Genomic DNA, 26,138 nt, shown 5'->3' on the forward strand with positions numbered 1-26,138 from the left:
AAAGAGAGCATAAAACCTTGTATGATATGTGAATCTTTAATACAGTATTTTCACATACAGTATGACAGTCGGTCATTATGGAGTTAGGGAGAGCTTTAATTATGATTAAGTTTTCTTTTATAATGACACTAGAGTAATACTGTTTCAGTGTTTACCAGCAGATGGCCTTACCAGAGAAGTTGTGACACTTGTGTATGATGTTGCAGTTGGGGAGATGACTGCTGCAACAGATGTTTTAACAGTCCCGCCCAGCACACCATGCACTGACGCACTGAAAACAGAGGAAATGAGCTGAGCATAAACTCGACACATGAGAGCAGCTCATTTAGTTGACATTTATTACGTATCGGTTCCCTGTGTGTATACATTCAAATAATTGAACTGAGCTTTCCTGAGACATTTGAGAAGAAGGGAAGAGAGACGTTATGGGGGCATCTTCCTCTGGTTTGTTGGATGAGGCCAAAATCGCCAACATCAAAGGTAAGTCAACAGGATCATTTCCTCTTTCTTTTTCTTCTTTTTCATCCACAAATGTTGTTTGCAGTTTGCAGCTTTTTCTTTTTTTTTTTGTTAGAATTGTTCATGAGGTCTTTGATGGCCCAGTTATTTTTGTCCACTGAGAGTAAAGTGGATGATAGAATGAAGGAGAGAGACAGAGAAAAGTGTGGTAAAAGAGAACTAACAGAAGCTGATAGGGTATGAGTGACAGTGACACTTGTGGTCAAAAGAGAAGCTGTAGTAATAGCTGGGGCAGCATCAGCGGTAGTTGGAATAGTAGCAGTAGTAGTAGCAGAAAAAAATTCATTGAAAACTCATTTCTTGGCTTTATAAATTATTTAATATTTCATGAACACATGGGATAAACATTTTAATTTTTATATACTTATAATTAATTAATTAATTAATTTCATTTTTACAATTTCTAATTGTGGAGCCATTCTTGAAATTATCAATTTCTTTGATAGTCGACAGTGGTATAGCCTCTGTAACGTTCATCCACTGTTTCTACTTACATTCTAGTTTTTCACTTTTTGATACATTTGAAAGTATTTGCGCTGACTGTTCACAACAGCAATGACGCTGTCTCAGAGGTGCTGTTGTGTTGGACTGCATCGTACTGAAAGGTGTGTTAGCTCACAAAGACAGTTTGCATAACTTTAATTTTATTTTTTTTAGATGTTATTATTTTGGTAAAGTGTAATAAAAGTGTGTTTTTTTCCCCAAATGTCACAATTGATCATTTTAGTTTCAACTTAATTTGACTTTGAAATGAAATGAAACAAAAATGATGTGCAACATGAATTGCTTTGCTCAGTTCTTTGTGTGCATTCCCATACATGTTATCAGCACAGTCACATCCTGTCACTAATCTCCACTGTAAACCAGAATCTAATTACAGCCATTTCCAACTATTACATTATTATGTCTGATCTGTGTGTGTATGTGTGTCAGCGTCTTAGTGCTTAAGATGAAAGACAGGCTACAGAGTGACCCAAACCCCACATACCATAAACAAATTCTAAACAACACTTTGAGAGTGATCCACATCCTCTAGTTCAGAGAGTACACAAATCCATCACTTCATACAAAGACAACAGTTGACATTTTTGACAAAAAAAACCTCAGGCAGATGTCTGTCACAGCTTCATAACACAAAAAGACTTGGAAACACACTGTTCTTAAGACAAATTCTAAAATTAATCTCTTACGTGTGTATGTGTATATAGTTATGTATTAATTTTCCACATGGCTTGTCATGATCACATCGTTAATTCTTGAGCATTTTGTCCTGTGGAATTCAGAGAGTTCATTCTGTATGTGTTTGAGCCGATTGCTATCTTCCTCTCAGCCTTACTTCCCGTCTACTCACCCCAGTCCTCCACACTCATTACTGGACTCAGATCAGACCAGCAGCAGTGGCATGGCTGCCTTTTTTCAAACCACCATACCAGAACTCTAAGCCTCCATATATAACACACACTATATAGATAAAAGTATTGAGATGGGGCTGTTTTTCAGGGGTTGGGCTGAGCCCCTTACTTCCACTGAAGGGAAATCTTGATGCTTTGGCATGCCAAGATATTGTGGACATTGCTATGCTTCTAACTTTGTGGCAGTAGTTTGGGGAAGACTCTTTTCTGTTCCTGCATGACTGTGCCCCAGTGCACAAAGCAAAGTCCATAAAAACATGGTTGGATGAGTTTGGTGTGGAAGAACTGGACTGGCCCACACAGAGTCCTGACCTCAACCCCATCAAACACCTTTGAGATGAACTGCAACAGAGATTGCAAGTCAGGCCTTTTCTTCCAATATCAGTGCCTGTGCTCACAAATGCTCAACTGCATGAATGATTCCCACAGAAACTCCAGGATTTTGTGGAAAGTCTTACCAGAAGAGTGGAAGCTGTGATAGCTGCAAAGCTGTCTAAATATTTAGAATGCAGTCATTAACCCAATGGGTGCTATGTTCCCGTGTCCCAATACTTTTGTCTATACAGTGTATATTGTATAGGCTTAGTTGACACATTTTTCTCATCCAAGCTTGATTAAACAGTTGCTATCTTTGTTGTTTGGTGCAGTGCACACATAATTGATCAACAACAAAGTCGATCAGAGCAACATGAATGCAAAATTACATGCCAGAAAGTCAAACCAATGAGCTGAAAAAGGCAAAAGTGTATTGTAGAGTTAGGGAAGGAATTTTAACTATGGTTATAGTTCTCGATAATTCTATGATTGTTCAGTGTCATATTAACACATTGTTGATATTTATTTGTGCAGCTTTAATATGTTCATTTTCTCCTATGTTACTACAGACCAAAGGCTTACAAAATCATGTATGTATGTGTGTGTGTCCAGTGCTTGTCGACAGTAAGTTTCAGAGCTTCAGTGCATTTTACCGTCAGCAGCATTCTGCAGCATATTTTGAACACTTACACCAAGAAGTTGAACCAAAGAAAGAGGGGAGAGGCCTACTGCTTACACAAGGGGTAGGAGCTGCATCTGTCACTCTGTCCATCCATCAGCACATAACTATATTTTCATGCTGGATGCAGCTGAAAAACCTGTGCTACATTTTAAGTTAAATCTGTGTGTGTGTCTGCGTGTGTGTGTGTGCAGCCTCAGTATACTTCAGAGGAAGTGCTGTACCAAGGGTGCATGCACTTCTCTTGCTGGGATGAGCAGGGAAAGAAATGCAGAGAGAGATATGTCGTCCTAAAACGGGACTACAAAGTGGAGATACATGAAAACATGGAGGTAACACACAAACAAAACATGACATTCAGAATTTAAATGATATGTAGCCTGGTGCTGGATATCATTGTCTTTGTTTCCATCTGTAGACTTTCAGTCGTGGATGTGCAGCTAAATTGGTCCTCCAGACAGCAGGGGGCAGTGTGTTCACCACAGAACAAGACTCCAGAGCTCACCTGGAGGAAACCTGTGCTGCAGTACTCAGTGGTAGTATTAATTTATTCTTACAATATGCGACAATACCCCGAGCATTTAACAATAGCTTGCTTTACTGTGCTTTAAACACACTTCATCAGCTTAAATGATCAAATGTGTGACTCCACTAAATCCCAAAGCTTCACACACAGCAAAACAACACAAACCAGATTTCTCCTAACCAACCCAAACCAGATCCAGTCAAAAGATTTTGCTTTGTGAACCTCTGTTGCTTATTTTTCAGTTAAGTTAAATTGACATCTGTAACACTGTTGTCTGTGTGTGTCTATGTGTGTGCATTTAGAAACAAAGGAGGATTCTTCTTCAGCGGTGTCGCCTTCTAATACATTTGCTGTGTATCTCCACCTGCCTTACATGGGCCACACTTACTTCCTTTTCCAAAAGGAAGAGGAGCAAGATCACTTCCTGTCAGCCCTCAAGACCTGCATTAGACACTGCAATCTTGGTAAAGCACAAACACTCATATGCATATTTTTTCTGTGGCCATCTGTTATGCTTGTGGTTTACCTTTACACTCATCTGTTTTTGAAACATGAAATATATGAACAACAACAAAAAAATAAATAAATGACGTTATTATTCTAAGTTGCTCAGTGCTGGACAGTATAGTTGAACAACGTAATGTGTAACTGAAATTTAGGAATTACTACCTTACATCAGGAAAAGAGCAACACCTAAGTCTTTGTTAGCCTAAATCCAGGGTTCCAGTAATCTGAAAAATGCATCCATTCGCTCTGTCCCAAGTTAAACTAATGCCCACCTCTAAAGTTTGCTGCTGAACATGTGACTTGCTTGTTTACTGCATAGAAAGACAAATGTGGAAAATGAAAAGTCATGGTTTTGGAGGGGTGTTAATTGTTGGAACTATTTCTTGAAAAACAACAGCTGGACATAGCGACTCCACGCAGCTGCCAGTTTGCATATCAAGAAATAGAGAAGAAATAGTTACTCCTCCTAAAATCATAAATGATCTTTTTTTCCCTCATGTATAGACCAAACCTTCAACATATTTTATGCTAAAATAAACAAAACTTGTGCCTACTCCTCTGTATAGTCAGATAAAAAAAACATAAGCCTGATCTCCAAAAATGTCAGAATAATCCTTTGATTTTAAAGGTCCAGCGTTTGGCTTGTGTGGTGTGGAGTACAACCAGCTGAACACTTCTCACTTCACCCTCCCCTAAGGTGGCTGATTAAAAAAAATAGAAAAACAAGAAAGGCCCTCTCTAGAGCCAGTGTTAGGTTTGTCGATTCTGGACTAAAGTAGAAATAAAGCAGTGGACTCTGTGGAAGAGGACCTGCTCCCTCTGTAGATATAAAAGGCAATGAAAAGGTAATGAAAACACAATGGTTCTCAGTTTTAGGTGAGTATACATTGAAAACATGTACACATACATATAAACAAATAAAATAAAAATGAAAACATAATTATGGATATTATTCTTTATTTTTGCCAAAGATCCTGCTGCTGGACTTTTAACAGTTAATCAAAACAAGAAATAAATAAGTCCTTGGAAAATCTGATCTTCAGATTAGTATATTAATGATATAGTGATCTAAAAGGTATTTGAAGTTGACTGATGGTGTACTATACTACATTTTTTTTCAATTACACACTGTTAAAAAGTGGTCCCTTACGTCATTTGTATCTGCTAAAGATAAGATAAAGTGAACCTTATTGATCCCACAGTGGGGAAATTCACTTGGCTAAAATGGCATTTGAGTACCACAACTCAACACAACAACTGGTTTTAGACCTTTGATAACGCTAATAGGCCTCAACACTTTGACATTTTTATAATGTCATATGGGAGTGTTAAATATCTGAACCTGCTGTAGCACAGCACTCTTGCTGGTTGCCTCTTTTTCAGTTTGTCAGTCATGTGGTGGCAATTGCCCTAGAGACGGATAAAAATATTAGTGCTTTTGGCTTCCTGTGTGGTTAGCGAGGATACAAACCAGAAACAACCCCTTTCCTTTAACTCATACTGTTGCAAAACACATCATCTCATATCTGCACAGCCACCAAGATTTCCTTAACAGTAACAGGAAACAACACACAGCTGGCCAGCAGTGGCTGTTTTACTTTAAAAACTTAAAGGAGCCACAATACGAAAGAAAATGGTTAGTCTTATTAAAATGTAGTAAGTAATATGCGATTCTTTGCCACACTTTACTTTTATTATCTTCTTGGAATTGAATTTCCTGAACTGTGACTGAATAAACTGATTGGTTGGTTTTATTTTACCAGACAAAATTATGTTTCTTTATGTCTGCTGGCTGTGTAAATATGAAATTGTTTGCTGACACATTAGCCATAGTAACTTAATGAGGTGATAATACATGAAATGTGTGATATTCTGCTTGTTACAGAGTCCTGTTCCAAGTAGCCATATGCACAGATTTTGCAGGCTTAATAAAACTAGATAGCGGTTATTTGAGATGATTCATACAATTTTGAGGAATACTGAGTAATGTCCTTGGGACTTAAAGTAAGTAACTTACCCCCATACTTTTACAGATGTCTGCGGTATAGAGAAGCGAGATGACATTTCAATTGTGGTTTTCAGGGCAGCAAAAAATACATTAAAAAAGCTCAACAGCAAAGTCTATTTGCAGAAATCATGACGCAGAAACTCAAGATAATCCACTGGCCTTGTTGTGAGCTGTTTGCAAAACGTGCATCTACTGATTTACAAGAGGCTAGCTAAATATGCTAACTAAGCTAGCTAACGTTACAGCTTAGCCAAAGAGGATGCTATCGATGTATGTTTGCACGTTTCCTTCTGTGTGGTCCTATGGAGTAGTTAGAAAATAATTCCTATGTTAAATTGTTTTTCCTTTTCTTTTCTTTTTTCTCCAAAACTCTGAACTGCCCCTTTAATTCCAAAGACTTAAAGGGGCAGGGTTCATACAACATATTCACATAATGTTTATACAATCATGGCCCACTGGTGTTTAAAACATTATACAACCTTTAAACTTGAAACTTCCCATATAAAGTGAAAAGGAAATTATGTCACCCCACGATTCTTTCATAATGGTCTGAATTTACCTGTATGTGTTTGTGTGTGAACTGATTAACCCCCTCTGTTAGAATGAATTCAGATCAAGGTGAGGATACTGTGCTAATTAAAATTGGTTCTAGATGAGATTTTTGTTTACAGTCAACAACATTAAAACTTTCTACTGCAAACAGTATTTTTGGTGTTCTAACATTTCAGCCGCAAGAGCATATTGCCTCACATGTCAGTGATATCAGCAAAAATATGATTTCATGCTGCCAGCCAGTCAGTTTAGAGCTGCATTGTGGTTCATACTGATGCTAGTGATGATAAAGGGAAGCATAACGTTAGCGAAGCTTTCAGTTCCTCAAATGTCCACCATCAAATGATTGAAAAAATAATTAGCCAAAGGTTTTATGGCTAACTGGAAAACAGCAGAAACATACATACAAAAAATATAGAAAAAATAATCACATAAAAATGTTGAAATTGGGAGTTATGGAACCTAATAGCACTCATAACAGAACAGTTGAAATCTATAACATACAGCACATATAACACATTTACTTTTCCTTTCTGTCCTGAGATTTCCAATATAAACAGTGTTTTAGGCTGTTTCTCAATACTTTGACTTCCCTACTCTGTCTGTGAAAAAAAAACCCTAAATATACCATTGACTAAGCATCATTTCATAAAACAGCTGATCATCATAGTTTTTAACAAATGTTGCTCAAACAGGAGAAAACAGTGGATGGTGTATGTGGGATTCATTCAAAAATGAATTATGATATGTGTTTGTGGGAAAAAAGGGACATGCCATAAGTGTTCTGTTGAGATATTGCTGTCCAAGTTCCACAGGAGGGACTGGAGAAAGCCAAAAGGATTAACATGATTCCAACCAAACTTCCTGCAGACCCATGGTGTGATTCATCCTATGAAAGTCAGGCGTTCGTCCGAGCTCTCCGACTCTACCGACAGGACATGGGATGCTATGAAAGCTGGGAAATGCTGCTGGGCACTGAAGAAAAAGTCAGCAAACACACACATATGCACATGCACACCCACTTTGACACACTTTTTGTCGGTGATTCTTCATTCACTTGTTCTACTTTGATTGTGTGTGTAGGTGCTGGCCTCCCAGGTGATGGAGGAAGTGTTACCGTGGTTACAGAGTCAGCTTCAATCAAAAGTGAAGGGCAAGAGGACTGAAAGGATACGGCAGTGGTTGGCAGTGAGTTAAACTAATGTGTTTAACTACATCCCCCTCAGCACCTGTTGAGAGGGATGTAGTTCCACTTAGTTGACGTGACAAGAACATGATACAAAGATCATTCACCATATAAACTCAAATATTTGTAAACTCTGTGGTGAGTGAGAGTGTTATCAGTCCTGTTAGACACATATGTTGTCTTTCCTGTTGGTGGGTCATTCACGTATGCTGATCTACTTCTGACAGCCCTTGAAAGCAGTTTGCTGTATATGAAGGTTTGAAGGATAAGCTCTCCTTCTATAAATCTAGTAGTATCTGGACAAGTTTTAAGATTTGCAAACCTCTTTATAATAGTCAAGTTTCCATCGAAATTTAGTGCAAATTTTAACAATTTCCAAAAAAATCAGCTGTTAAGTGAATATTTGGACACATGAAGACAAACAGTTAGTGGAATTAATTGAAAGAGCTCCAGTTGAACCTAAAATACTTCAAATGTTTTTCAAAACAGTGTAGGAAACTTGACAATTATACAGTACAATTAAAAACAATTATGCTGTATTGGTTCAGTCTCAGTGCTCTTGTTAATCTCATTACTAGTAGCAAGCAGCTTACTGTACACCACCTCACAATGGGGGCTCACGTAGCAGCTTAAGTCATACTTTTCTCAGGATGTGGTGAAAACCAAACCCGAACTAAAACAGGAGTAAAAACTGATCAGGCCAAAGTAAAACTGTTTCAAACACACTTTCCGCAACAGCCTCACAAGGCCACAATAGGTTGTTTTTCTGCTTTTTATGTTGCCCCCAAGTGGTCAAAAGAGTTCATTAATATATACGCATTTAGTCTGTTTTTCTCCCCCCAAGTTCTGACTGTAATCTCATAATTTGGACTTCTCTACAGTCTGCATCACTGATGAGAATTTGGATGTTATCTCAGTATATAATTTATTTCTCAGCAGGTTTAAACACTGTTCCAAACTCAGTGTTCTATGGTGTGTGATCATGATGTGTTTATGAATGTACAGATGGTGCAGGCAACTTACAGTGTGGTGCTGGAACAACTCACTACAAGTCTGCAGGCCCTGAGGGAGGAGTGTCGTCAGACAGCATCGGCCAATCAAGCACTAATCAGATCCAGCCTGGACCAGATAATGTCCTCTCACTGCTTCCTGGAGGACAAAGTCAGAGGTATGGCACATTGATCACTAACAACTGAACTTACCTAGAAATTAATAAATGTGAATGTGTTTTTGGAGAGCAAACACAGTGCTCAACTCGATATCCGGAGCTACATTCCGAGAGTCCTATACGATAAAAGTCCTCCCTTAACTTTTTTTTTCTTTAAAAAGTCAAAACTAAGTCATATATCATATAATTCACGTGCTTGTGTGGTGTGTGTCAGCATGTATATGCGAAGAAGCAGAGAAGGTGTGCAGTGAGTCTGTAGCACCTTACCTGTCCTCCGTCCTTGAGGCACTCACAGAAAACATAAGTGCAGGGATTCAGGAGATGCAACGCACACTGCACACACAGATGGACTCAGCCTTCACACACACAAATGGAGGAACAGGAGAGACAAAGAAGGTGATACGTTTATGCTGTCTATGTGCATGTGTTCATGTGTCTGTTTTTAGAAATATGATTCAAAAAACTTTTGTTTGCACTTCCCTACATGTTGACTCTTAGATCAGTTACTGTATTTGGTTTAAGCTCATGAAGGTGGTTTCGTATGTGTTCTCCAGACCTTGTCCACTCTGCATTCCATCAGTCTGGATCAGTGCTACAGGCAGGTGGAGAATCTGATAGAGAAACTTGAAGGCTTAAAACAGCGGTTTGGATTGAGAAGCACTCAGAGACTGGTTCACTCTGCACATCTGGAGATGGAGAAGGTACGAGGCTGTGTTGGAGGTTCAGTCACGGCCTTCAGCTGACTTTGGCACAGTGCAACCTTCAGTTCAGCTAAGGGCCTACCAAGGACCGCAAGCAAATCAGAATAAACTCAAATCATACAGTCTGTAACATGGTGTTATCTGTATCTCCCAGCTACTGGACAGTGCTGTGTACACCTTAGAGCTGTTCCTCCAATCATCAGCCCGACTGCAGCCCTCTCAGGTTCCTGTCAAAATGGAAAGAGCTAAAGAGAGAGTCATGAAGGTAAAGACATGACAACATGGAATATCAAAAATTACATCACATTTGTACATCTACAAAATTATTTGCAGCATATCAAAGAGTATTTAGAAATGTGTTGTTTTAGTAATTAAAATTATGCAAATGAAAAGATTCTACTTTTTCTGGGTACACACTATAGAAATCCTGTGAAACATTTTGTTTGTTTTCTGTACTACTTTTATGTTAAACAAATACAGTGAATCTTAACATGTTCAAAACTGATGATGATGTTATGACTCTGTAAGTGTGTGTGGATGTCCGTTACTCACTTTGCAGAGACATAAATCTGTTCCCACAGTCACAATGTGGGACTCGCCTTGCTTTGGGCTAAATCAGATTAGTAAAGACTTGGTTTAACATTAGGGTTATGGTTGGACAAGTAGTGGTTATAGTTAGGGTAAGTCTCCATGAAATGAATTTAAGTGTATGTAATGTACCTAAAAAAGACAGAAACATGACTCTCTCTGCGTGTGTGTGGTGCGTGTGTGTGTGTGAGCAGCAGCTGGACTATGACAGCAGAGTTATCCAGAGGAGGCTCTATCAGGAAGCTTTACTGGATATCACTCTGCCTGTTCTCACCAAGAAGATGGACAGCAAGTGGAAAACCGTACGTCAAATAAACTCCTACAACATTACAGTGTAGCACACGTTGCAGTACAAAGTGATCAAAGTATGACGTGTTTTTCTGTTTAGGAACTGCACCAGTTTGAGCAATACATTTTCTCAGACTTCAGCAGTTTTATCCTGGTGCATAATGTCTATGACGATATACTGAGAAACATCCTCAGTAAGGAGATAGAAACAGGTAAATACACACACACACACACACACCCGCATGCACGCACAGACAGAGACAGAGACAGAGAGAGAGAGAGAGAGACATGCGAGTGTGTTTCTTAAAAGCAGCCAGGACGTTCACACACAGGTCATTTGAGTCTGATATCAGCTCTTAATCAAATCTGATGGATTTAGAGAGAAATTCTGTCTGTTTGTGTGAAAGTCAAGAAAAAACAACATTGAAAAGTTGTCTATGTATTGTGTTGCAGAGATATTTACTGAAGTCAGCGTGCTAACCAGTTAGCCCTGATCCGTCCTGTCTAGTAGTACCACTTTGTACCTCTAGAGGCGATAGTCGGATAAGCTCTTAGCCCCCCAGTTCGCAAGCTTTCTTAGCATTTCATTGAATAAATAAACCGCGCAAGCTCACAAAATGTTAAGAAAGGAAATATTCTTATACATATCTCATTTACTAAACAGGAAACTACAGTTGAATACCGTCTGAATTCAGGTTTCTCTATTTTCCGATCTAATCTAATTTAGATAAGGGCCATGCAGGTTTGGATTTTCTTTAGAAACTGCATTTTGTGTTTACTTTATTATCTTTGTCTCTTGACATTTAAGTGCGACAAACATACAAAAAAATAAGAAATCACAAAGGGGCGAACACCTTTTCACACCACTGTACCTGCCTGGTCCGAACTGAACCTAACTTTGTCACTTTTCCTCTACTCAGTGGTCCAGGATGCTGCCAGTAAGAGGAGCAACAATCTCTTATTGGACACTTCTGATCTGGCCATTAGTCAGTACAGTTTGATGGGGCAGACACCTCCTCGCTCTACACCAGGCAGCCCAGCCATTCACCCTCGGGACTCCTCCACGGCAGCACCCAGAGAAGAACCTGATCCTGTGGTGGTGGAGCAAGGTCAGCCTGTCCCAGAACTTAATGCTGATGCAACATCTGAACCCAGTGGCACTCAAAACTGTGAACAGAGCGAAGTGCTTCTGTCTCCTGTGATTGTCATAACACAACAGTGTGATGAATCCTCCACAAAGGAAACTTCTTGCTTTGAGGACACCCAAGAGGTTCAGCTTGAAAATATTGCACCATTAACTACAACTGAATCTTCCAACTCACCTGATTCTGATGCAGAACATGAAGTTGGTACACCTGATGCGCCTGCTACCAGAGAACCCACCAATCCTATCCAAGACTCTTCTGACAGTTCAGTGGTCACTTTGTCCTCGTCGCAGCCCACCGATGTTCCAGCTGAACACACTCACAGTGATCAATCAGCAGTGCCTGAAAATTCTGTCACACCTGCACCCTCAAACTCAGATCAAAATACAGAAGACGCAACTCCTGTCCAGGATCTCTGCAACTCATCGCCGCACTCACCCTGTACAGACAGTCCAATGAAAATCAGCCTTGCGTTACTAAGCGAGGCCGTTGGTTGCAACTCCACAGCACCTGCTGTAGTGCAGGCGACGGCGCAGCAGACTACTGACAGAGCTGTCTACCTGACAGGGGAAATGAAAGACAACTGGGAGCTGGAGAGAATAAAAGAGGAGAAACCGAAAGAGGTATATGAGGGAGTCAAAGAGGGGAAAGAAGAGACAGAGACAGGTGAGGGGAAAGAAGAGAAGATAGAGGAGGAAACAAAAGATGAAAGTGTCGATGAAAGCTGCCAGTTCTCTGAACCTCCAACAGAGAGCGCCACCTCTTGGCAGAGAGAAAGTGAGGAGAGAGACAATGATGAAGGAGAAGTTAGCGAGCTTGAGACTGAGAAAAGAAATGAAGAAAGGAAAGATGCAGAGGGCAGAGGAGATGATGCAGAAGAAGGTGGAAAGAAAGAAAAAGAGGAGGAGGAAGTTTTTCAAAGCCTTCAGCCAATGGAATCACAACCAAAGTGTGCTGCTGAGCTGCCATTGGACAGTGTGGCTATTATCAGAGAGCTTGTGACTGAGATCACTGAGGTGGAGACAGTGATGTACCCCTGTCCCAGCAGCAGCCACACACCCTGACACACTCATTACCATGACAACTTGCTGTCGAGAGCTCTCGGACACATCTACTTCACAGGTCCTTATGAAACGGTACAGAGAAAGATGAGTGCAAGTGCAGAAGGAAAGTTAAATCATATTCTAAGTCCATCCATCCATCCATTTTCTATACCGCTTATCCGTCAGGGTCGCGGGGGAGCTGGAGCCTATCCCAGCTCATATTCTAAGTATTCTAGTAAACATTTTCAGAGCTACAACATCATTCTTCTCCTGCTGTTAACATTTGCTGTTCTTCCTGCTGAAACTGAAATGAATAAAATAAAGATGAAAAATTAGCTTAAAGCTGCATTCGTTGATTCTGTCATTTACCCCAAGCTTACCTTTTATTACACGGTACATTTGTTGGAACGTTGATACGGCCGATGGATTTCCAAACAGTGTGTTGTCAGTCAGAGAGCAACATTGGCAATCTTTCTTGTGTTTGTGGCCACCTGACAAATGTAAGTCAATAGTCACTCTTTTTTTTAGCTCTGTTTGATCTTTGAGATTTTAAAATATGACACTCTTTAGCTGTGTTCACCACTGTTGTCTGTCTGCAAGTTGGTGCTTTGCAGCTAGTATACAGTATGGTGGTGACAGGTGGTGCCTGACAGGCCCAAAAGGAACATACAGCATTTTTGCATATAATACTGACTCTAAACAAAACTGCATTTGTGCAAAAAAAGGATAATAATTTAAAAGTCATATGAAATGTGAGATTTAGTTCCTTTTATTATTAAAAACCTGTGAGACAAAGAGAGATATAGAGAGAGACGGAGCGCATCTATGGTACAGTACTTGTTTACAGTGTTTCCTTAAGAAGCAACTAAATTAATTAGAATAAAAGGTAATATACAGCGTAACAATAAGTTATGATAAAAGATGATCATGCATCAAAATGTAACTAAATGTGCAAAGATGCCTATAATACAGTATGAAGTTAACTGTGTCCTGTCAATGCAGTAACTGTGACCCTACTACTTCATATGTAGTTTAGTAAATGGCACAATACATTTTAGTTTTGAGGAGTAATTATACTGCTCTGACTAACATTTTTACATCCAGACACGGAGCTGCTCTGTTGTCTAGCAGTGAATGCCATGCTCAACATCATTTGTTTCATTAGGCAGTCCTGGTGTTTAAATTAATGAGAATGTAGTCACAGTGTAAAAACCCCCCACAGCTCTAAGAATACACAGTAAAGAAAGACAGTGAAAACAGTGACTTCAGCAGGAAGCTACAGACTGACCACGGTCGTAAGCATGAAATCACACCGACAGTATTGACTTAAGATGGCACAACTGAAACACTCACCCCATTATTTTAAATTCAACAAGAATGTTTATAATATATATCCTAATGTTCCTGTGTTCCTATTTAATTGTCATAAAGAAACAGTTCACCCAAAGATAAAAAAAAAAAAAAATTATCATTTATCAATCATTATCTATTCACCTGTAATACTGTTACGGTTTGACATCAGTAACATACAGCGCACGGATGACCTGAGCCATAAGCTTGCACAAGACATCAACATTTTAAGCCTCAACATTTCTTCCGATCTGTGGTAACGCTTTCCACATCAAAGTGCACCGTTGACCAGTGTTGTCCGGAAACAATGTCGGTGCCTGTTTTGACAGGCACAGGGAAAATGGAGAACGACGGCAGAGACGTGTAATGAGCACCTCGAGGGCTGCGAAGAAGCCAACAAACAGGCGCCACGTCTCTGCCACGCTCCTTGAAAAAAAACATGTCGTTAGGCTTGAATGTTAATCCTTGTCCATACATCCATGCGGCTTAGCTATGCTGCACCTAGGTTTGAACTAACCCGCAGGTGTGAAAGTAACCTTCACTATACGCACCACCAACAACTATATTCCCATTTTACAGTGACACAGACAAAAGAAAGCTATGTACATTGTAGTGCATCTTAGTAATTAAGGTTAGCGTGGTAGACTGTTCAACTATAAGAACACATAAAACTACATGTTTTCTCAATCAATTTGTAGAGGCAACGAATATTCATTATTACATTGGAAAAACATGCAAAAACGTATCGACATTTCTTACATTACATTCTTCATGTTATTTAATGACCCACAAGGACGCTGCCCTAAGACTGTAGCCAAGGAATAAGGAAGACTTAACTATTATCTACTTAACATAACAGTGACTAAATGAAAAGGGTAATGAAAGGTGACTACATGGACGAGCAGTTTAAGAACTAGCTTAAGACCTGCAGTGGTAGTGTGTCAGTCCTTTCACATCAATGTGATGCCTTCAGTCGTGAGAGACTATAATAGCAAAAATTCATTGGACATGCAGGATGCAGATGGGGAATGGACATGAGATGACGTAATGTCCTGAAGCGCTTAAAAAATCAGGCGTGTGTCTATGAGTACTGATAGAAGGGCTGTTCATCAGGTCTGAAGCCATAGGCCGTAACTGGTCGTCCAGGTGATGAGCTGGTCTGGTCAAAGACATCGCTGCCTTCTCTGGAAAACAAAGCCAGTCAAATTAACACACTGTTTCTTTTAGCATGTGGGAATCCACACTGAGACTGATAAGACAGGATGAAGAGTGATTTCCTGTGAGGAAACTTCTGGAGGCCTCGGGGTCATAATGGGTCTGCTAGCAGGAAACGAGGAATCGGAATTTATGTGCAAAAAGTACAAACATACTGATCGAAAGGTTTCAACGATTAATTGGCGCTGATATGACGTTTTACAAACTGTTAGCATCAGAGAAATGTGGCTGAAGATTGCGGCCAATGGCTGCACAGCCTCCATCAGTCACACAGGGACGTACATCAGCGATTAATAAACACTCATTATTTGAGCCTTTCGTTAAACTCACGTCTTACTCAGGTGTCTGGATATTTATGTGTCTGCAGTGTCTGCTGTTCTAACATGACCAGATAGTCGATTAAAGTGTGCTCTTTACAATTAACATACAGTAATCTATATATAATCTAATATCTATAATCTTTGTGATCAATGACCACATTGTCTTCTGATTGTCTGTTGTATGGCAAAAATAAACCAGTACAACATGGCTTCTGCCGTTTTTCCTTATTGCTGGTTCGGGTTAAGCTGATAAGAGTGATTATTATTTGTTGCTTTGAAGCTTTTTCTCTTTCACCCTACCAAGTTTATATCTGCAGTAAGACAGCTCATGTGTCTGCATTACGTTCACTCACCCTATATGGTGCAAGTCTCCATTTTGAGGCTGCATATCACCGAAGAAATCCGGGCTGACTGAGCCGTCTGCTGGGGTTATTCCATCTGAAGACACACACGCATCAGGATAAACACACACAAAACTGCTTGCACTTTCTGCTCAGACAAAGTCACCATTCAAGTTACTGCAGTGGTCTAATATGAGTAGTTTAGCACTCTTTGAGCACAGCACTACACTACATTGTGACAACAACGCAGCTTCATTTCAGCAGACTGAAGAAAAAAAGTCAATCCACTGTGACACCAGGAGTTTCAGTGTCTGTGAATACACTGATCAATACATTGAAAGGTGAGTTTCCTTTGGGATTATTTTAATGTGGTCTAGCTGAAAGCTATTACTCAAACAAGTACACAGATTTGCAGCTCACATAAATAAAACCTTAACGACAATTCCTGTTGTAACCGTTATAATTCAAAATAATGCAGTGTATGTTATTCTGTGTGCCTGGAAAAGTGTTTTATATGTGTGTGTGTATGTGTGTGTGCTGGTGTGTGTGTACCTGCGCTATAAAATAGATCAGTCCTGTCGTTGTCGTTATCATAGAGATATGGTTCAGAATCGTCAGCTTGGCGACTCTCAACCATCTCCAACCACTGGTTGTTATGGAAACGGAACTTCTCTGACTGAATCTTCCTCCCCCATTCCTCATCGTACTCCTGGAAGGTGAAGAAAAGGGCAAACAAATTAGAGAACAACCTTCATACTATGACGGTTTCCATCACTTATTGAAGCCTACTGCAGTGCCACTTTAGTGTGCTTCAGTGCCATGCATTTCACTTACAGCAATAATATCGAGGGTGTTGTCACACACTTTCCTGATCTCAGCATTCTTGTCATGCATCAGATCTATCAGGTAGGCTGGAGCCTCTAGACAGAAGGTTAAAGAAATTCTTCAGGGGAGGTGATGCAGGATGTCTGTGAAACCTGATTCCATCCATCCATACACTTTCTATACCGCTTATCCGTCAAGGTCGTGGTGGGGCTGGAGCCTATCCCAGCTGACACACAAAGACAGACAACAGACAACCACACACTCTCACACTCACACCTAGGGACAATGTAGAGTAGCCAGTTAACCTAATGTGCATGTTTATGGAATTGTGGGAGGAAGCCGGAGTACCCGGAGAAATCCCATGCAGGCACCTGGAGAACATACAAGAAGGGCCCAGACCGGGATTTGAACCTGGAACCCTCTTGCTATGAGGCAACAGTGCTAACCACTGCACCACCGTGCCGCCAGAAACCTGATTCACCTCAATTTCAGCTAAAACAATGACGCTCATCTCCACACTAAGGGTTAGTCAGGATGCACCGTGGGAAGGATACGGGTGTCTTTGATGATGACCTCTCGTGTGGCTTGGTGAAACACCATCTGATAGAAGACGTAGACAATCTGACACACAAACTCATCATCCTCCTGTTGGGCTACATTCAACAAACAGAAGAGCATATGGAGGGCAGGTTGTATTACTGGTCATTTTATGAGGTATGATATCTCCAAGCAGTTTCACATTTCAAACTGCCTGAAAGCACTATTTGGTTTATTTTATTTTATTTTTTTTAATGTAGAAAGAAATGACTTGATTTCATTGCGGTGATTTTCACTTCACAGGGAGATTAATGGGTTAGCGAGGGATGCTTGTCCTAAAGTCAGTGTTTTCAGTGTCACAAGGACAGATCTGTTTCAATCTGGTAGTTCACTGTGGTAACCTATACTACACATATCGAGATTCCAAATTTTTAGATTTCTGTTTTGGTATCGTTTATTTACAGATGATTCTGTTTTCTGGTGTCTGTCTGGGTCACAAGGACTTTATGATGAACTCATGTACACCTTCTAAACTCTGAATGTAAAATCTAAGGTGCTTTGTACAGAAAAGGGCATTTTAAAGGTATAAGACTTTACTATTTACAAATTTAAACGATCAACAATTTTCTGCCAGCATTCCTCTATCTACTATAAACAAAAAACAAAACCACCGGCGTGTGTGTTACCGTTCAGTAGCTCAATAAGGGCAGGAATAATGCCAGATTTAGCCAACATGGCGGCGCAGGCGTCATCCATAGAAACTGTTCCGATCATTATCACCACCTCCAGGATGAGGTCATCCTCTGCTGAACCTGGTGGTTTAACAGTTGACGTGTCAGGGGTAGCAGATTTTATTAAAGATGACAGTAACAAAAGGTCATTTCTGATAAATGTACATTCTGAAGTTAGCTGCACTGAAAATAAATCACTTAAATAACTATAAATAAAAACTAAAGACAATTAAATTGAATCAGTTCAGTGCATCAGTTGGACTTTGTGTGTATTCTCTAACTCTAATCGGTACCTGGTTTAAGTCTGTCTTTGAGGTAGGGTACCAGGTTGTACTCCTTCAGCACCAACTCCCAGTCCAGGTCAGGGATGGTGAGGTTGGCCAGCGTCCCTAGACACTCAAGGACCCACACCTCCTCTTCCTCTGCACGGATCTCTGCAGCCAGGTCACCAACATAGTCCTGACAGAGCCAGACAGGAACTGATTAGAACACATTATTCACATCATGGGCCCCTAAAACCCTTCAGTGAAGTAAAAGACTGTTTTGAGCGCTGCTACCTTTAACAGAAACAGAAGTGCTCATACATGGAAAACTAAAACTAATGACAACAATACCTAGCCATAGACAGGATTTTGCCATAGCTTTTTGGGATCAGTGTTTTTTTTTTAATGTATATTTGTAACTCACTATGAACAGGGGTTTGGTGGATCCGTCGTGTTGCGAAATATTTCTAATTATCTTCATCAGAAGGCAGTCTTTCATCTTCAGAGCTCTCTTCATAAGCATCTTTAATCCATTTCCTAGACAGAAACACAGAGGCTCTTCTGAAACAGAAGTAGTTTTTTTCTTGTAATCACAGATCAAACGGGGTCGTATACCCCGCGACTTTATTCCGAAACCAGAAACGAACCATCATCTGCTCATGCAGCTCAGCGTACCTTCACACATGAGTTGTGCATTTCTCTTGTTTGCAGCCAGGTTGATGCAGATGGAGATGATCTCTGCTTTGACTTCCTCCTCGCTGTGCTCATACAGCATTTGCATTAGCTACACACAGGCACAAACAGAATTCTATCTGTGACATTAGTACCACCAAAGCCCCATGTACATGTCGAAGTGAACACTTCATATTCCCTTATTTCATTGAAAGTAATTAACAGTAGATCTCACTGGTACCTGAGGTATGCAGTCAGTGTAAACAAACATGCTTTTGAAACGGTCGTCGATGCTGATGTGATACAAAATACGTAAGGCTACCTGACGGTTGTTTTCATCACCTGCAATGACAACAAATAAATACAAACACCAGTCAAGATATTCTTACACTCAGTGATGTTTGATCACAACTGGAAAATGTAACACTACCATCACACAACAGGTAGTAACAGAAGAACAAAAGTGTGCAGTCATGCTAGCAGCACTGTGGGCCTGAGATTTGAACTTCGTGCTAACGTCAGCGTGCTAACATGTTCCCAACGACTTACCTGACATGCTAATACTAAGCAGGTGTAGTGCCTACACCATGTTCACCATCTTGGTCAGAAACTAAAGTGTTTGACAAACTGAAGTTTAGGTTTGATTATGGTGCTAAATGAAAAGTCATCAGAGTGATTACAAGTAATCCTGAGAATGCTGGGATGTCCATCTAGCAGTAGTTGAGATATTTCAGTCTGGACCAAAACAGTGGACAGACATACAGACAGACAGATGTTGGAATCCATAGATCCATGCTGCTAGCAGCATAATGTGCTCAACATGCAATATAGACAGTACATACTCAATGTTGCTATGTTAGTGTGTACTGTTACCCAACAAGGCAGTCAGTTTAGGCAACAGCCCAACTTCCACCATCTTGGCTCTGAGTCCAGAGTCAAAAGAGAGGTTGAGCAGCAGACGCAGAGTCAGGTTTAACAGGTCTTCATGGTCACAGGGAACCAGACGAGCCAGTCGTTCTATAGTATCCACCTCAGCCTGCAAGCCACAAACGCAAAACCACATTAGACCTGACAAATGATGCTGAGACTCAGCCATTACAGCACAAAGGAACAGAATGACAACAAATATTCAGGGTGAATCAATAAATAGTAAAGTATATAAAGTATACAACACTAGGAAGAAAATGAACCTTTTCACAGATTCAACTGTGCATTCTTTTCATTCATTAGAACGCCAAATTATATACCATACCTAACATACAGTGGAAAAGAAAGTGAAAAAGTATAAGCATAGAACAATAAGAAAATAGGAATATAGACAGGAAGATGTACAGCCGTGCATCATCAGTGAGGAATGACAGCATATACTGTTTCATGTGAATGCTGCAAGTGGGAGATCCATGAATTGACTCTTTTATCTCACAAAGTGTGACAAAAATCCAAAAGTCCTTCACATATTACATTTGCCCAGAGATAAACTGCTTATTGTGTTTGACTAGTGGTCAAATTAAAATTATCAAGCACTGATATGAAAAAAGACACAAATTCCCAAACTGGAAAAGCTTTAAGTAAATGTTTAGTATTCTGACTTGAATAACTGATTAATTGCTTGGGTAAATTATTAATTGATTTTCAAAACAGATTAATTTAGAAGTATTGAATACATTAACCAAATCTGTCATTTAAGTTGATATTAGGAGGAAGTATACTATATATCCAAAAGTATTGGAACACTGGATCTTTACTCCAAAAGGGACTCTGTGAAGGCCTTCCACGAGATTTTGGAGTGTTTCTGTGGGAATTTTAGCCCATCCATTAGAGCAATTGTGAGGTCAGACACTGATGTTGGAACAAAAAATCTCTGTTCCAGTTCATCCCAAAGGTGTTGGATGACTCTGTGGAGGCCAGTCAAGTTCTTCCACAGCCAAACCACAGCTTTATGGACTTTGCTTCATGCACTGGGGCACAGTCATGTTGGAATAGAAAAGGACCTTCCCCAAACTGTTGCCACAAAGTTGGAAGCATAGCATTGTCCAAAATGTTGTCCAAAATTGTCCAAAAGATTTTTCTTCACTGGAAGTAAAGGGTTGAGCACAACCCCTGAAAAACAGCCCAATACCACACCTGAATTCAACAATAAAGAGGCGTGCCGAATACTTTTGTCTGTATAGTGTATTTCCACTGTGTTTCTTGGATTATAGTTTGATAAGTCATTCAGGGTGAATTCTGAAATAACACTAACCATGTCATTCTTGTTCTCCAGGAAGATGGAAAGCTTTTTGAGGAATGAAACCACCAGAACCAGCAGCTCCTCATCATCCCTTTCAAGAACTTTGACCAGGAGACCAACAATGTTTTTATTTCTCATCTTCAGCTCTGTTCTGGTGTCCTCAGCCAAGTTCAACAGGAGGTAAAGAGACACTGGAATTAAACACAATTAAAAATAAAATAAATACCAAACCTCATAAACACTGATTCATAAACTTCATAAAGTTACTGGCTATGAAACAGGGGTGACGCCTGGAGTGAAACATTATTTAATAACTGATGCATAAACACTGAAAAGAAAAAAAAAACAGAAGTTGTGTTATTATTTGAGAGTTGAAGGTCCAGCACACCTCTAAGCAGCTGTTCCTGTTTAGCCAGAAGACCTTGGTATTTTCTCAGAGCTTTGTCCTGGTCTCTTCTCAGTGAGCCATTCTCCGGTGCTGATTCACGTACGGCAAGAGCGTTAAGGAGTTCATACGGCGCACACACAAGCAAAATACGTCAAGTGAACAACACAGGACGGGATGCAGAAAAATAACTGCCACCTCGAACAAAATAAGCAAATGAGATTAAAGGATATAAGCCTTGTTTTTCTTGCGGAGCTCCTCACGCCACGCATCGTGTCTCTTCAGCTCATGTTCCACCACACTCATACACAATGTTCCTATTTTAAAGTGACTCACCACTCCGTGAAAATGGGAGAAACTGGAGGAGAGAGGAAAAAAGGATATAGTAGTAAGAGTAGTAAGACAAACTACTGTGTGTGCCATTGTATGTGTGTGTGTGTGTGTTACCTGGAGAAGCAGAAGAAGATGTAAATGATGATGGTAGCCAGCTCTGCACTCTGTTTCCAGTCTTCCCTCAATACTCTGGCCAGAGCACCCAGAGCTGTCTCTACACACACAGACACACACTGTTTTAATGTGAGGTGACATGACTTGTGACACCAGCTCACGGTGAGAACAAACACAGCTAACATAGTAAAGTGTCATATTCTGGTCTTCATTATGTGCCACATATTTTCAGTGACAAGTGAGAAAAAGACACAAAATAATCATCTCCATGGCAGACCGTTTGCTCCGACATCTGAATGTATTTAAGCATTTCGCATTAAGCACCATCAAGCATTAATGGGCTCATGTAGTAAAATCCTTAATACTATCATGTCTGTTTTAATGTAGTGCTGCCTGAGAGATCAGAGGTCACACATAAAGGTTCCTTATATGCAGAGATTTCTTTGGATTCACTCAATCTGTTGATGATATTATGGACTGAATTGTATGTTAAGAAATGTTGTTCTTAAACCATTGGATTATTCAGTTTCTTTCACAAAGTGGTGAACCTCACTACATCCTTCCTTTTGAATGACCGAGCTTCTGAGGATGCTCAAAACAATAAAGTTTATCAGTCTGACCATTAAATATGTTGTCTTTGTACTTGTTCAATCAATGCTAATCACTGGATTCTGTGTTTATTTACATTTTTTACATTGTCCTAACTTTTTTTGGGATCTTAACTTGATTAATTTAAGTACGCATGGAAATGTAAGAACAATACGTAGACAAAAGTCAGACAGACCTCTTAATGGGGCTGTTTTTCAGTTTGGCATTTTGGATAATGCTGTGCTTCCAACTTTGTGGTAACAGTTTGGGAAAGACTCTTTTCTATTCCAGCATGACTGTGCCCCAGTGCACAAAGCAAAGTCCATAAAGACATGGTTGGATGAGTTTGGTGTGGAAGAACTTGACTGGCCCACACAGAGCCCTGACCTCAACCCCACCCAACACCTTTGGAATGAACTGGTACAGAGACTGTAAGCCAGGCCTTTTGGTCCAATATCAGTGTCTGATCTCACCAATGCTCCACTGCGAGAATGGGCATAAATTTCCACAGAAACACTCTTCCCAGAAGAGTTTATGTATTTAGCATTTAAAATGTCTCTGTTGGTATATGTCCCAATACTTTCGTCTATATGTTGCATATAGGTATTAACTACGTTGCTAAACATCAGTACTGGCAGGTAGAATGAAACTCTACCGCTTTGTAGCAGCTCCTCCAGGTTATCAGGGTTGCGGGCGAGCTGCAGAATCAGTGCAGAGCCTCTGATCTTCTCTGGGATGCCTTCATAGAGCAGTTCAACATACTCATCCACTCTGGTTATATTGGCTTCCTCATTCAACTACACAGACAAACAAAAACACACACGCACACAACAAAGTTACTGACTAATAACAAGGCATGACATCCTATTCCACTTTTTGGATTTTTAGTCTTTCAACAGCCATATTATGGATTAAATTAAATTAAATTGAAATAAAGTTAAATTGATATAGTGGACTCTACTCCACATATAGTGGATTTGGTGTTTTTACAAGTCGGGTTAGCAAGTTGACGAACGGAATACAGAACAAACTTAAGTCAATTCTGTCTGAAAGCTGACGTCAAAGTGAAATGGCCGCGAAAGAACAAAACACACAAGCACGTAGGCGGAATCAGTGTTTTAAGCTGTTATTACCTCCATTCCGTCAAACGGTGTCAGTTCTCTGGGTTTCACCGTTCTTTTCTCTTTCTTCTCCACTGGTGACACAAATACACAAACAGCTAACAATATGACCTGCACAGTGCTGTATTTTCTTCCAAACTTGTATTTAATTTCATTTCACGATTTATTATTTTATTAGATAACGCACATCTATGGATTAATATTCTCACAGTGTATTCAATGATACAATTTTACACGGCTAATCAATGTACTGATCAACACAGAATTAACACTCCTCGTCCATCTGTGTTTTGACGTTTCATGTTTTACATGTTTGCAGCCTGCTGAATTTCTCTAATGGTTACGCGACTGACCTTTGCCCTCCACTGGTGATGATTTCCTGTTCTGCAAGTAGTAGAGGAGCTGCTCCACCTGGGGCAAACGGGAAGCAGGGATGAGTTTACACTCCTCCACTACCTTCTTGGCCAAGGCTCCCACATCTGTACTGGGAGAAAGACTTTTCACACGGATACTGAAGGGGGGGAGAGAGAGAGAGAGGACAGAGAGAACGGTAAAAATAGATGTGTTAGAAACAACACTGCAGCGATTAAATAAAACTAATCAAATTCAAGTAATTATACAAAATAATTCAAAACAGCAGAGTGCAACAGTGGAATTATGTGGTTAATGGCAAGAAGGGGAAGATAGCACAAAGAGAAAATTAACTGTACACTTGAAAATAGTTAAGTGATAAACTTGTATGACTCCATTTCAAGAAGAAATCAGCTCACATCTTTTGTCCCTCCTTGCGATCGCCCAGCATATGACCTCCACCCTCTCCCAGTATAGACGCTTCCACCTCATAGTGGACCACAAGGGCCTTCTCCGTGGGGTGGACGTCCAAGCTGCCCGCAGTCACTTTGCTTTGGGTGAGAGATTGGGTGACACGGAGTTCACGAAACAGTCACTCAAACATTTCATCTTTGTTCAACAACTCAAGATTCCAATGAATTTGTTTTAGATACATCTTAGATAAACGGTGAATTGGGCTGAAATTTCAAATCCTTTCAAAATAAATGGGCATGTTTGTTTGAAGAATACGACTTAAGCAATCAAATTTGTCTCCATTTCCACATTATAAACATAGCATAGAAGACAGAGTTATATTACATTTGGTTCACAACTATAATGGTAACTGCTTTTTATCGGTCCACCAAAGCGGCCAGGTTAGGCCGTATGTGGGATGACACGCCCAGGCAGGACATACAAATGGCTGTGCTGGCTGCCTGACATGTTGAATAACAGCAAAGATTGACTCAAATCACGGTAAACAACAAATTCAGCATGAGCCAACCAACTGGCTAAGCGGTTTGATGTTCACCATTTCACAAAACGTTTTTCTTTTTATTTTTCCTTTTTGTTTTTTGCTGGATAGGTTAGCTGTAACAAGATAACCCAGCCCCTTCATTGAGGCAACATAATGCAAACCTACGTTTTTTACGTTGCGTTTGCCGACGACAGTAAAGGTTAGTTTGACAATAAAATAAGTATATAAATATATAATCGGAATTGTGGAAGTACAACGTGCAACGCAGGGTGATTCATTGTTCCGATTCATCCAGATAAGATCCCTACTGTTTATCAGCGCTATCCTCCACGAATGGGCCGTTTTGGATAGATGTGACTGTGGAAACAATCGCGTTGCTTTTAAAATGTTAATGTGCGGATAACATATGTGTCCAATTGACTGGTGTACCATAGGGGATAACCAAAATCTCTTACGCAAAGACACATGAATTTACCCCGTAGTTTGACCAATAACGTGCTTCTCTCCTTGCAATCCGCTTGGATCAGGGCTAACAAGCTGCGATAGATTAACAGTGCAAACGTCCCATAGAGGTGCTTGTTAAACATATATAGTTAAAATGCTATATGAGGAATGGATAACATATTTTGATTATATAAAAAAGCGAGAGGCGTCGTAATACGGTTAGCTAGCCAATGTTACTATTTCCCAAATAATACTGAACTACGCTGACAGTACAATCATGTTAGCTTTGGTGCGTCTTACCGTTTGAGGTAGCGCGCGTCATCCTGCATCTTTCCAGGTGAATTTCTTTCAGATTTCAATTAAACTCAATAGCTTGATCACATTTAACAAAATCCCCCAAATCACGACTACAGAAATCCGTGTGCTAACCACTAGCACCACTGTCAAAACAGCAAGAATGGACTACAAAAATGGGGTTCTTCTTTCTTTTTTTTCTGGCAAACTAGACACCTTTTGTTGGATTGCTGCCCCCTACTGTTGTAATGACCTCACTGCTACCGTCGCCGACTGAAATCATTGACTGCATAGAGTAAATGCTGTTAATGTGTCAGTGTATGTATCCGCAGGGGATTCTCTCTTTTTGAGATGCCCAGCAGTGTTCTTAGGGAACCTTTTTTCAGTTTTCATTTTACATAGTTCTAAGAATAAAACCTTTCCTCTGCATAG

At 40.1% G+C, this 26,138-nt stretch overlaps 2 protein-coding genes across 2 annotated transcripts; one reads left to right on the forward strand and one right to left on the reverse strand.

The window, feature by feature from the left end:
- Positions 1–253: 253 nt before the first annotated feature.
- Positions 254–12,782, forward strand: LOC124069037 (protein Niban 1-like). The gene is made up of 14 exons (XM_046407742.1): positions 254–480; positions 2,859–2,989; positions 3,120–3,257; positions 3,344–3,461; positions 3,754–3,915; positions 7,389–7,504; positions 7,602–7,706; positions 8,710–8,872; positions 9,087–9,268; positions 9,427–9,573; positions 9,728–9,838; positions 10,356–10,463; positions 10,550–10,661; positions 11,370–12,782. Exons 1-14 carry the CDS (start codon positions 426–428, stop codon positions 12,656–12,658), a joined length of 2,937 nt encoding a protein of 978 aa, XP_046263698.1. The 5' UTR covers positions 254–425; the 3' UTR covers positions 12,659–12,782.
- Positions 12,783–13,390: 608 nt separating this feature from the next.
- Positions 13,391–25,884, reverse strand: LOC124069038 (kinesin-associated protein 3-like). The gene is made up of 20 exons (XM_046407743.1): positions 25,713–25,884; positions 24,433–24,564; positions 24,016–24,173; positions 23,675–23,736; positions 23,197–23,338; positions 21,954–22,053; positions 21,740–21,864; positions 21,510–21,608; positions 21,134–21,312; positions 19,765–19,927; positions 19,133–19,233; positions 18,895–19,003; positions 18,644–18,756; positions 18,250–18,415; positions 17,912–18,037; positions 17,243–17,341; positions 16,698–16,783; positions 16,416–16,572; positions 15,876–15,960; positions 13,391–15,171 (listed from the first exon to the last, which is right to left on the reverse strand). Exons 1-20 carry the CDS (start codon positions 25,739–25,741, stop codon positions 15,069–15,071), a joined length of 2,334 nt encoding a protein of 777 aa, XP_046263699.1. The 5' UTR covers positions 25,742–25,884; the 3' UTR covers positions 13,391–15,068.
- Between the last annotated feature and the right edge of the window lie 254 nt (positions 25,885–26,138).

This window comes from Scatophagus argus, chromosome 13, assembly GCF_020382885.2.
Source record: "Scatophagus argus isolate fScaArg1 chromosome 13, fScaArg1.pri, whole genome shotgun sequence".
NCBI classification, from domain to species: Eukaryota; Metazoa; Chordata; class Actinopteri; family Scatophagidae; genus Scatophagus; species Scatophagus argus.

Excerpts from the sequence above, each read along its gene's own strand:
- LOC124069037 (XM_046407742.1), top strand. The coding sequence starts at position 426 with ATGGGGGCATCTTCCTCTGGTTTGTTGGATGAGGCCAAAATCGCCAAC. Across the intron at positions 2,990-3,119 it reads GCCTACTGCTTACACAAGGG|CCTCAGTATACTTCAGAGGA; the intron begins GTAGGAGCTGCA and ends GTGTGTGTGCAG. Across the intron at positions 7,505-7,601 it reads TGCTGGGCACTGAAGAAAAA|GTGCTGGCCTCCCAGGTGAT; the intron begins GTCAGCAAACAC and ends TTGTGTGTGTAG.
- LOC124069038 (XM_046407743.1), bottom strand. The coding sequence starts at position 25,741 with ATGCAGGATGACGCGCGCTACCTCAAACG. Across the intron at positions 23,339-23,674 it reads CACCGTTTGACGGAATGGAG|TTGAATGAGGAAGCCAATAT; the intron begins GTAATAACAGCT and ends TTGTCTGTGTAG. Across the intron at positions 21,313-21,509 it reads ACAGGAACAGCTGCTTAGAG|TGTCTCTTTACCTCCTGTTG; the intron begins GTGTGCTGGACC and ends GTTTAATTCCAG.